The sequence below is a fragment of the Acomys minous genome (assembly GCF_964271855.1).
Source record: "Acomys minous genome assembly, chromosome: 10".
NCBI lineage: Eukaryota > Metazoa > Chordata > Mammalia > Rodentia > Muridae > Acomys > Acomys minous.
The window spans coordinates 68,830,391-68,843,001 of record NC_140491.1 but is presented as its reverse complement, the minus strand read 5'-3'; the positions used below and the strand labels follow the sequence as shown (position 1 = coordinate 68,843,001).

The 12,611-nt window shown below is 48.7% G+C and overlaps 1 protein-coding gene across 1 annotated transcript in view; it reads right to left on the bottom strand.

Annotated features, from left to right (window-relative positions):
* The window catches only part of GPR107 (G protein-coupled receptor 107), a 62,614-nt gene that overhangs the window by 38,614 nt on the left and 11,389 nt on the right, over nt 1-12,611 (bottom strand). Inside the window, exons 2-5 of the mRNA XM_084799962.1 lie at nt 6,202-6,321; nt 5,182-5,232; nt 4,447-4,529; nt 1,798-1,937 (exon numbers count right to left, since the gene is read on the bottom strand). Coding sequence (XP_084656088.1) covers nt 1,798-1,937; nt 4,447-4,529; nt 5,182-5,232; nt 6,202-6,321 — 394 coding nt within the window. The remainder of the gene's footprint in view (nt 1-1,797; nt 1,938-4,446; nt 4,530-5,181; nt 5,233-6,201; nt 6,322-12,611) is intronic.

Genomic DNA, 12,611 nt, shown 5'->3' with positions numbered 1-12,611 from the left:
TTAATTTAAAAAAAAATGCTAACTGGACCGGGCGTGGTGGCCCACACCTTTAGTCTCAGCACTCGGGAGGGAGAGGCAGGTGGATCACTGTGAGTTCGAGGCCAACCTGGTCTACAAAGCGAGTCCAGGACAGCCAAGATAACACAGAGAGAGACCCTGTCTCAATAAACAAAACAAAACAAAACAAACAAACAAACAAAAAATGCTAACTGAAGCCAGGCGTGGTGGCACACGCCTTTAATCCCAGCTCTCAAGAGGCAGAGGCAGGTGGATGGCTGTGAGTTCAAGGCCAGCCTGGTCTACAAAGTGAGTCCAGAACGGCCAAAGCTACACAGAGAAACCCTGTTTTGGAAAAAACTAAAAACAAAATATACCACAAAAAGAAGCTAAGAGTAGAAGGCTAGGGAAGGACACCGAAGCTAAAGGTCATCCTCAGCTACACAGAACACCCAAAGCTAGCCTGTGCTAGGGGATCCTGTCTCAAAAACAAAATTGCCAGCAGTTTTTTTCATGGAACAGTGTGGGCAAAGGACCCACTTCCTGGGGAAGGCAGTCTAGGCCAACTGCAGGAGACAGTGCTCTGTGAGCAGGGGGGTTCGGTGAGGCAGGGCCAGGGCACAGGCTCAGAGCTGCCCTCCCCCCCCCAACTCCAGTTCTTGCCTATGACTCCTAATTGACATCAACTTTCCACAACTAGAGGGGAAACTAAACAACAACATAAGTGGTAAGTGACCATGAAAGGATGTGTGGGAACCACCGTACAGGACCAACAGTTAATCAGCATACCAACATCTGGAGAGAGGCGCAGCCGCAGCAACAGCTGCCTGAAAACAACAGAGAGTGCAGCCCAGGAAGCAGGAGCTCAAGGCCCAGTCACACAGACCCCAAAACACTGCACAAGGAAAACAAAATCCAGCATGGTCTCTTCTGCCTTTCTGTTTTAGCATTTCCCTCCAAACTGGGTCTTCCTGGGCTGCACGGGCTTGCCCTAACTGAACCCAAGTGCTCCTCCTGCCCCGGCCTCCCAAGTGCTAGGACTGAGCACATGCACAGTGCTCAGCACTTGACAAGCACCCAGGATTCCTGCATTAGCGCCTGCGCATCGCCTGCACGCTGAGGGATGCAGACCAGCTGGTGTGGAATGGAGTGTCCGCATTCCAGAGATCCCAGCTCCACTAACCCATCAAGACAGTGCTACACACACAAGAATTCTTCTTTCTAAAAAACCCATCTGTGTGTGTGTGTGTGTCTGTGTGTGTGGGGGGGGGGGTGCCTGTGAGTGCACACCTTGTGAGGGTGCCTGGGGAGGCCAGAAGGGCTTTGGGTCCGTTGGAGCTGGGTTACAGGTTCGTGAATCACCTGACGTGGGTGCTGGGAGGTGAGCTTGGGTCCTCTGGAGGGAAACAAGGTTCCTTAACTGCTGGGCCATCTCTCCAGCCCCTACACAACACCTGGATAAGTCTGAGGATGACGATGTATCACTTTAGGGGAAAGGCCGAGCAAGTGACAACATCATTTATAGGACAGTCAGGTAGACTAAAACAAACCAGTGCATATGCCCAGGCCATACATGTGACTAGGAGCTAGGAGACGATATGTTCTAGACTGAGGAAATAGGCCAGCCAGGGACAATTACCAAAGTGCTAAGCCGGGACACGGGAGAGGCCTCTTTCCTCTCCTCCTTCCACAGGCTTCTTCTGTAAGAGTCCGTTCTGTGTGGCCTCCAGCACACAGTGCTCAGACAACACAGACCAGGCTGTGGTTCCTGAAAACAAAATCTCTCCACAGCAGGCTTACCCTGGGTCCTCTGCGCCTTGCTGCCTCCGGGGATGGAGCTGACAGCAGGCTCCTGGTTCCGACTCAGGACTTTCTCATCCTTGCTGAAGACAATCTCTGGTAACTGGGTGCCAGCTTCTGATGGGGGTCTGACCTTGACTCTACGCACGGAAGACAGAAAGGACAGCTCAGACCAGCGCGCCAGCTTCATTACACATTACACTTCATTCCAGCTGTCTTTTTGTTCTCAAGACAGGATTTCTCTGTGTAGTCCTGGCTGTCCTGGGCTCACTCTGTAGACCAAGCTGGCCTCGAACTCACAGCGATCCACCTGTCTCTGTCTCCTAGACAGCTGGGATTAAGGTGTGCACCACTGTGCCCAGTTCCCTTAATGATTCTCTTTTTTTTTTCTTTTTTCTTTTTTTTTTTTGAGACAGGGTTTCTTTGTCCCTTAAGGATTCTTAAAGTGCTCAGATAACTAGTGAAAAGAGACACAGAAGACACAGCCTCTACAACACAGTCAGGTAAAGCCAGAGAACTGTGAGAGGCGCTGAGGACACTGTTTTTGGGTTTTTTTTCCGAACAGGGTTTCTCTGTGAGGACACTGTTAATTACTGGCCTAAATGCCATTCCCAACTTTCCCCATCTTTTTGTTTCACAGATTATGTGTTTGTGTGTGCACATGTGAGTTTATGTGCACTATATGATGCAGGATCCTGCAGAGGCCAGAAGAGGGCTTCCAACCCCACCCCACCCCACCCTTCTTCCCCCACCCCACCCTCCCCCCCCACCCCACCCCCAACCCTGGAGTAAAGTTACAGGTGTTTGTGAGCTGCTATGTAAATACTTAGGACCACACGCAGGTCCTCTGCAAGACTAGTGAGTGTCGTAACCACTGAGCCATCTATCCAGTACCCTCTCTCCTCCTCTTCTTCCTCCTCTTCCTCCTCTTCCCCCCCATCTCAAGTGTAAATTGTTTTACTAGTCAACTGGAAAACTAGACAGTCCTCCAGTCCAGGAAGGTATTAACTGACTCCTCTTCCTCATCGCCACCTGCTCCAGCACCGCCCTGGCCTTTCTTGGCATTCTTCCTCTTCACTCGGCCTGGGCGGCCACTACCATAAGGAGAACGGAGGGAGGAGTCAGTGTGCTTCTGTGAGTCCAGCGGACAGTGAAGGACGGGATGTTCACCACCTGCTTGTGGACCCGATGCTTCATCTGTCTGAAAACAATCTGCACACCGTGTTCTTCACTTGCAGCCCTTTGAAGGCTCCCTCAGCAATTATGCACAGGACCAGAGAGCTAGCTCATCAGGACAAGCACTGGTGGCTTAGCCTGACAGCCTGACTTCCAATCCCCGACGCCTACACAGTGGAGGCCTCCCACAAACTGCTCTCTGACTGCCACATGCTCTGACCAGCATGAATAAGTAATTAAGTGTAAGAAAGAGAGAGAGAGGTTACATACAAGTTGGGGTGGCTGGGCCATGGAGGTACTTCCTCCAAATTATGAGGACATGAACTTGATCCTCAGAACCCATGTGTAAAAGTGAGGCAGGTGATGTCGGCTTGCAATGCTAGTGCTGGGGGGTGGAGACAGGAGGACTCCTCAAGCTTGTTGGCCAGCTAGTCCAGGTAAATCAGCAAAGATTCAGGCTCAGTGAGAGAGTCTTCATCAAGAAAACAAGGTAGAGCGCTGGGCATGGCGGTGTATACCTTTTTCTTTCTTGTGGTTTTTTGAGGCAGGGTTTCTCTGTGTAGCCCTGGTTGTCCTAGAACACAGCCTGCCTCTGCCTCCTGAGTGATGGGACCAGTGAATTAATTAAAGGCGTGCACACCTTTAATCCCAGCACTCAGGAGGCAGAGGCAGGTGGATGTCTAGCTGAAGGCCAGCCTGGCCCCCAGATGGAGCTCCTGACTCAGGGGTGGCGGCAGGGTGGGGTGTGACTGAGGATAATATGCAATATCAGCTCCTGCTGCCCCATCCCCCAACACACACAGAGACACGAAACCCAGGCGACGGCCAGATGGAAATGTACCTAACTTCAAAACACCAGCTCCCCTAATTCATCTAAGTTAAAAAGACTGAGTTGTCAGAATCCTCATCAACCACTTTTTTTTTTTTTTGAAGTGCAGAAGGACAGAAGGCCTTCAGCCACGCTCTGTTGTGGCAGTCCCTCAAGGACAAGCTCACAGAAGAAACACCACTACCGTGAGGTAGGAGAGGGCAGTGAGCCCTGAGTTACACAGCCTGAGTGGCAGAAGCTGCTGCCTGGATCCAGTCCGGTTTCTTACCTGCTTCCTCTAGTGTGCTCCTCAGAGGCAAACTCGGGTGCTGATGCAGTGCTAGCACCATGCTGTTCCACAGAGTGCCCTGTCTCCTGCGGATGTGGACACCCTTCCTGCTCTCACCCCTCTGGAAAAGCTGACTCACCAGTCAGCTGCCTGCCTAAGCCTGACCTGGAACCGTCCTTCCCTGCCCTGCTGTGCGACCCCCCCCCCCCTCTTCCTTTCCTCTACATGGCTGCATCACTTGGCTTGCACTTTGTCAGACTTCCTCCTGTCTCTCTCAGCATGGACCTCATGGCCAGCACTCAGCACACAGCACAGGACTGGTACGTGGCAGATGAGCACCCTCACTACACTGAGGGTGAGCAGAGGGGATACTTACGCACTTCCGGAGATGTCTAAGATCAGAAGAGTAACGGAAGATACAGGCTTTTTTTTAAAAATACAGTAGTTCACATCTTCATCCTGCCAAAGGAAGAGCAAATGTGCATCGCTGAACTCGCTGTGGCAACAAGGCAGATGAGCAAGTCCTGCTCTTTCCAACAACACTAGAACCTACACATTACAGTGGCTCCTGCCTCCAGAATAGGTAGGCACTGTGGGCCAGAGAGTACCCTGAGCTCCAGTGAGGACACCAGTCAGGCTGTGACATTAAACTTGCCAGGCACTTGCAATCCTAGCACCTGTAAGAGAGAGGTAGGGGCTCCAGAAACTCAAGGCCAGCCTGCGTTTTACAGTGTGCTCCAGGCTAGTCTGGGATGCAAAGTGTGCCTGCTCATGCCTATAATCCTAGTATTTGGGAGACTGAGGCAGGAGGACTGCTTCAAGATTGAGGTCACCCTGGGCTACAGAATGCAACCCTGACAACCCCTACTGTCCCTTAAAAAAGGGGGGAGGGGGACTAGAAAGATGACTGGGTGATGAAGAGTCCTTGGCAAGCTCTTGCAGAGGCCCTGAGTCTGCTTCTCAGCTCCCATATGGCCACAGCTGTCTAACTCAGTTCCAGGGAGCCAACGGTCCTGAACTCTGAAGGCACCAGGCAAGTATGTGGTACAGGGGCATGCGTGCAGTCAAAATACCAATACACACAATTTAAAAAAAAAAAAAAGCAACTTACCAGGTAAGAAGCAAAGCCATCATTCTTGGTCCGATCTAGACTGAATCCGATCTGAGGGCAGTGAAGAAAGGAAACACTAAGTCCCTCACGCTGTCCACGGCTTTCTCACCCAAAGAGCAAGCACATCAAATAATAACAAACACAGGAATCACAGTTCCTTAGGCCTGGCTTTGCATTTTCTTAAGTGCTCTCTTGGAAGAAGGAAAGAGCTGCTCAGGTAAAATCACTACTTAGACATTTATTCAAGAAGAAGGGCCTGGGGCTGGAGACATGGCTCAGTGGTTAAGAGCATGACTGCTTGTTAAGGGGACCCGGGTTCAGTTCCCAGCACCCACGTGGCAGCTCACAGCTGTCTGTAACTCCAAGATCTGAAACCCTCACACAGACATACATGCAGGGAAAACACCAATGCAATAAGAATAAATACATACATAAATAAATAAAAGAGTTGCAAGGCTGGAGAGATGGCTCAGCAGTCAAGAGTGCTGGCTGCTACACTCTTCCAGAGGTCCTGAGTTCAATTCCCAGTAGCAACATGATGGCTCAAAACAACCATCTATAATGGAATACAATTCCTTCTTCTGGTGTGCAGGTGTACATGCAAACAAATCACTCATATACATAGATCTATAAAGAAATACTTTTAAGCCAGGTGTGGTGGTGCAGGCCTATAATCCCAGCACTTGGGAGGCAGAGGCGGGTGGATCGTTGTGAGTTCAAGACCAGCCTGGTCTACAAAGCTAGTCCAGGACAGCCAAGATAACACAGAGAAGTCTCGAAAAACCAAAAAAGAAAAAAAAAAAAAAAGAAGAAGTAATTTTAAAACATTGCAACTTAAGGTATGGCTCAGTGGTATAGCATTTGCCAACCATGTTGCCTGGGTCCCACCCCAACACTGCACTGACCACAGGAAGTACAGAGGTAAAGCTGATTCCTGTATCACAGTTTGGTGTTACCACACAGGGTGGCAAGAAAGGAAGGGCTGAAAGAGTTACCCCTGATCCATGGGAAGACACTTGCCTCATCCTTGTCCATGGCTCCCTCGGGCTCATTCACAGAGAGGCTGCTGACGTTGACCACCATGTATCCATCCTTGAAGAACCCAAAGGTGTTCAGGTGGACCTTATGCCTCACATCGTCCTACAGAGATTGGGATGATTTCTCATTAGTCAGCCTATTCGAAAACTATGGTGTCCAGCTTCATACCCATAGGTGTGGGACAGACACAGCTGTCACAGAGTACCCTTCAAATGCTGAACTGGTCTCTCCAGAAATCCCACAGACGTCAAAGCTTTGCAGAAGCCAAGTGTGAACTCACTCATTTCAGCACACTTGTATGGGCTCTGGGGGCCAAGTGGTCAGAATCAACATGACATGTGACTTCCACAGCAGAATGAACCATGGGTTAATCACCCCTGCGCTCTTCCTGAAAGAACAGCACCTGGCATCTGGTAGGCACTCAAAACCTGACAGAGGAGGCCAAGATCCATGGCACACACCTTTAATCCCACCACTCAGGAGGCAGAAGCAGGAGGTGAGTTCAAGGACAGCCTGGTCTACACAGTTTCTAACATGACAGGGATACATAATGAGGAAGAAGGAGGAGGAGGAGGAAGAGGAGGAAGAGAAGAAGAAGGAAGAGGAAGAAGAAGGAAAAAAGAAGAAGGAAGAAGAAGGAGGAGGAGGAGGACACTCAGGAGGCTCATAACCACCTGTAACTACGGGATCCTTTGCTTCTGGCCTCTGTGAGCACCTGCATCCATGTGCACACACCCATACATAATAGGTATAGACACATACATCTATACGTAATTAAGAATAATTTAAAGCCGGGCGGTAGTGGCGCACACCTTTAACCCCAGCACTAAGGAGGCAGAGGCAGATCACTGTGAGTTTGAGGCTAGCCTGGTCTACAAAGTGAGTTTAGGACAGCCATGGCTACACAGAGAAGAGAAACCCTGTCTCAAAAAAATAAAAATAAAAAGAGAATAATTTTAAAAATTAAAGTTACTCTGGAGGGGGGAGGGAGGGAGTGGTGAATTAAGTATGAATGCACCACTGACCTCAGCTCCTCCCAGACGTTTCTAAACTGTAACTCAAATTTTAAAGGATGTTCATCTGAGCCTTAATGATACAGACTGTGACAGGCCTTCAGGGCAGAAGCTAATGCTGAGGCACTTCCAGGAACAAGGAAAGTGGAGACAGACTCTACCGGGCTCTGCAAAACCACAGCCCACAGGAGTATATATGGCTGCCACCCCTGCCCGCCTCCATGTCCCAATCTCAAGCAGGACCACACATTCCAGAACCAGGACGGGACATCAGCAAAGCCTCTAACACTGTCTGTCAGGGGGCACTTCATAGCATGTGACGTAACTGGAATTACATGGACTGTCTGTGACAGGTGGCTCTTTACCCCTACAGCTGGCATGACCCTCATAGCAGAGGCTGTTGAGGGGACCCTGCTCTACAGCTGGAAGTTTCCAGGTATCAGAGGCTGTCAATGGGACCCTCTGAAGGATCAATATAAGCCACAGCAACATGGCTCAGATTGGCACTGGAATGCTGCCACCAGAAGGATTTATTTCTTGGCTGGCTTTGGGTTGGAGCACTGGCCCTCAGCAGTGGTCTAATCCAAGCTCGCTTTCTCCGAATTCCTGCAATGGCGCTGGCTTCCTTCCCTGCCCCCTTCTACTACTCAATGGGTTCAACTCTCTCTTCCCTTTTTTGGTCCTCGGGGAGTTTCCCTTAGTGCCAGAGCTCAATCAGGCATTTAAAGCATGTGTGCTGCCTTTCACTTCCCAGGGAGACAGGCGAACTCACACTCCCACAGGGAGGTGATCTTCTGCAGGACTGTGAGGATTGCTAAGGACAAAACAGGAAGCAGGAAGGCTCCTGGCCCTTCTGGGTGCAACTAAGGCCTTCAGAAAGTGCCCTGAGTGACTCCCTTCCCTGTTCTCCATAGGACAGCATGCCCACTACCATGGCAGGTGCACAGGACAGAGACTAGTCTGACATTCAGTCCTCTGGGCAGGACTGCAGAGAGGAGGGAGCCCCCCCCCCCAGCCCTACTCACACCACAGTTGCTCAGGACCCCAGCAAAGCAAGCCCAGTCACAAAACACACACGAGGCAGCTGGAGGGGATGGTCAGGAGGGTCTGTTCCCCAGAGAAAATGACTTTCCAGGCACTTGAGGGAAAGGAAAGCTTCAGAAAATTCTGAAAGTACCAATAATTCTGTCCTGCTGGCTATACTATGTTTGTATTGTGGAAATAAATTAAGTTGTGCATTTCTATCACGTATGGAACTTGCATTTTGCTTACTTACTTGTGTGTATATGCACATGTCACAGTATGAAGAGAAAGTCAGAAGACAGCTTGTGGAGTCCAGACTCTCCTTTCAACATGTGGCGCCCAGGGGCTGAACTCAGGTCACCAGGCTTGATGGCAAATGGCCTCACCTGCTGGGACAGCCCACTGGCCCCAGATTTAAATTTTAAGAGTATGCTTCTTCTACTCATCCATCCTGTAGGAAGCTCACAGCAGACACAGTGGCCTATGCCTTTAATGCCCCCTGCACAAGGGAGGCAGAGGCCACTGCATCTCTGTGAGTTCAAAGGCCAGCCTTGTCTAAAACGTGAGTTCCAGAACAGCTTAGGGCTACACAGTGAGACCTGGTCTAGAAAGAAAGACAGACAGACAGACAGACAGACAGACAGACTCCTAGAGGCTCCATAAGAACTGGGTCTTAGCCGGGCGTGGTGGCGCACGCCTTTAATCCCAGCACTCGGGAGGCAGAGGCAGGCGGATCGCTGTGAGTTCGAGGCCAGCCTGGTCTACAAAGTGAGTCCAGGACAGCCAAGGCTACACAGAGAGACCCTGTCTCAAAAAACAAAAAACAAAAAAAAAAAAAAAGAACTGGGTCTTGTGTACTTTTCAGGCAGCAGGCAGCTGACATGGCAACACACACCCGCAGCCCCACATGGGAGGCAGAGCAGGAGGATCAGGAGTTCAGGGGTTTGAGCGCTCAGGTGGGAGCTCAGCAGTCCTGCCCTCCCTCCCTGCTGTTCTCCCTGACTACTCCACAGTAAAGGGAGAGGAGGCAGGAAGAGAGCATCCAGCGAAGCATCCCAAGGCTGACCCTTCCAGCCACCAGCAACAGAGAGGACGCCATCACCAGCCACTGGCCATCTCCCTTAAACTGGATCCAGCGGCCCTGAAGAGCTCTGGGCAATACCATGCTGCTCCCTACAACTTTACAAGGCAGGTGCTCAGCTGCTCAGGCCACTGACAAGAAACGTGCCCAGACAGGTGAAGCTTGCTCAGCTCACAGGAGAGGCAGAACCGGTGCCCCAGCCCAGGTGGGAACTCCGCACCTGGCCTCTTACTCAGTGCATGCCTTTCCCAAGCAATTTGAACTAGTCTGCATTACACAGAGCTCAGGTCTGTGTGTACACACACACACACACACACACACACACACACACACACACACACACACACACACACACACCATTTCATCTACACGTATCTTAATGTGTATCTCCAATGCGGGTCGTGAGAAAAAGCCAACAGTATTGTATACTCTTAATCATAGTAAGCTGCATATCAGGTTAACTCAACAAGGTCATTCAGCTATGAAAAGTCAAGGTCACAGGGACACGAGGATGCAGCTCAGAGGGAGAAGTGTTGCCTGGAGTGTGTGAGTGAGATGCTAGGCTGGAGCCTGCGTGAATTGATGAATGGCCGGCATCACTGCAGGTAGAAACCCAAACAAGGCCAGAATTAAGAGTGTGCAGGTCGTGCCTGGATCGTTACAGGCACTCTGCCAACAATCCAAACAATGGGCAAGCCTCAGCTTAACGATGAAACAGCTGTTGATTAATGTACCATTGTTTGTTTTTGTTTGTCTTTGACACAGGGTCTCCCTGAGAGGCCCAGACTGACTTTCTACTCAAATTCCTCCTCCTTCCGTCTTGCCAATGCAGTGCTGGGACCGCGTGTGTTCAGCACCACACTGAGTCTAGACACCCTCATCAGAGACAACGCAGCCTTCATGCTGGAGTATGTCAGGCGGTCTGAATGCTTGCTCTTACTTTCAACAATCTACGTATTTTGTTAACCCGAACTGTATTTTAGAAGCCAGGTGTGGTGGAGACGCCTTTAGTCCCAGCTCTGGAGAGGCAGGGGCAGATGAGTCTCTAAGTTTGAGGTCACAGGCCAGCCGAGGCTACATAGAGACCTTGCCTCAAACACATCAGGGCCTACGAGACGGCTCAGTGTTGCCTGCCAAGCCTGACAACCCGAGTTCAGTTTCTGGTACCCACAGGGTGAAAGGAGAGAACCAGCTCCCACAAGTGGCGCTCCAATGCCTACATACTCACAAAGCACGAGAAAGCCCACCCCGCATTGGGTAAATAAAAATGTAAAAAGAACAAAATAAATCATTAAAGCCAGATGTGGCAAAACACACCTGTAATCCCAGCACTAGGAAGGCTGAGGCAAAAGGATAACAGGGTGAGGGCCAGCCGGGGCTATACAGACCTTATCTCACAAACGGTTGTTTTTATTCTTTAATCCCAGCACTGGGGAGGCAAAGGCAGATGGGTCTCTATGAGTTCCAGGCCAACCTAGGCTACACAGTGAGTTCCAGATTAACCAGAGGTATATGTTATATGGTAAGATCTTGTTTCAAAACAAAATTTTAATGTAGTTTATGTAGTTTGTATTAGAGAGCAAGAAGAGAGATGAATTTTTCCCCTGAGACAGGGTTTCTCTGTGTAATAGCCCTGGCTATATATAACAGAGATCTCTGTATCACAGAGATCTGCCAAGTGCTGGGATTAAAAGTGTGTGGATTTCTGTGAGTTCGAGGCCAGCCTGGTCTACAAAGTGAGTTCAGGACAGCCAAAGCTCCACAGAGAAACCCTGTCTCAAAAAATAAAAATAATAATAAAAATAAAAAAAGAAAGAAAGAAAAGAAAAAAAGGTGTGTGCCACCATACCCGGCTCAGAAGGTGAATTCTTACTAAAGTTAAGTTGCCTTAAAAACTCAGGCTTACAGAAATAAAATAAAATAAACCTAAAAGTTTAAAAAAGACAAAAGAAATTAATGCTTGTGAGAAATTATATGTTTTCAGAACCAAAAAAATTGGACACTGACACTGGATCAGACCTGACAGTTCATTCCACCCAGCATTGCTGGACACTGACATCCTGTGTCCTTCATGTTCCAGCACCAAGTGCTTCAGGTGCTGTGCCTCATCAGAACAGGACAGCTGCGAAGAGAGCTTCCAATCCCAATAGGTCCAGCATTTCAGACTGTCCCACACAGGACTTTATAATCAAGCCTGGAATTTCTCAACATTTAGAATCTGGACCACAAATGCTATTCCTAGTTTAACCATTCTTCCCAATTTTATTTGGGCCCCAATTTTATTATTCGTCCCAAATCAGCTGGAAGAAACCTTAAGAGCATGAAGCCCCATTTCCCTTAAGTGGGGTTGGATAGCTTTTTTTTATTGCTTCTTGGGCTATAGATATATCTTTTCATTGGGGATTGGATATAAGTTACTATTCGTCTTATTTAGAGAGAAAACAAAGTTGGACTCAGGGATGTCTCTCTTTTCCTTTATCTTTCTTTCTTAGGTGTGGAGATAGGTTGAAAAGAAAGAAGGTGGTGCACGCCTATAATCCCAGCACTTGGGAGGCAGAGGCAGGCAGATCACTTATGAGTTTGAGGCCAGCCTGTAAGGCGAGTCCAAGACAGCCAAGATTGCACAGAGGAACCCTGTCTTGAAAAACTAGAAATAAATAAATAAATAAATGGGGAATATAGAAATATATAGGGATGATAGGACAAAAACTCAATTATGGAATCTACTCCTCAACTTAATGTGTTAATTGTTACTCACAAGGTTATTTTTAATTTACTGGCATAGAATTTGGTATATTGGTGTAAAATAAGTTTAATTTTGGTACATTGGTATAGAATTCAAATTTAAGATTATTCTTCACACACATTATATATATTTCTACTCTAATATTAAGTACTGTACCCAGACAACTCAGTTATAATACAAGGTTTACTTCCAGTGCTTTGAAAGTGCTACAGCACCAGGCGGTAGTGGTACACACCTTTATCTCAGCACTCAGGAGACAGAGGCCAGCCTGGTCTACAAAGCACGTCTAGGACAGCCAAGGATACACAGAGAAACCCTGTCTCAAAAAACAAAAAAATTTAAAAAGGGCTACAGCAAGCAGCTTAGGATAATTAATACAAGTTAATTGTCAGTTGATCAAATCACGGTCATGTCAATTACTAGTCTAGTTTTATCACAAGAACATACATCCTAGGTTTAACAGATAGATATGATTCTATAGAAAGATAAGGTAAAATAGCTAGAGTAGGTCTTCCAAAACCTCAGAGAC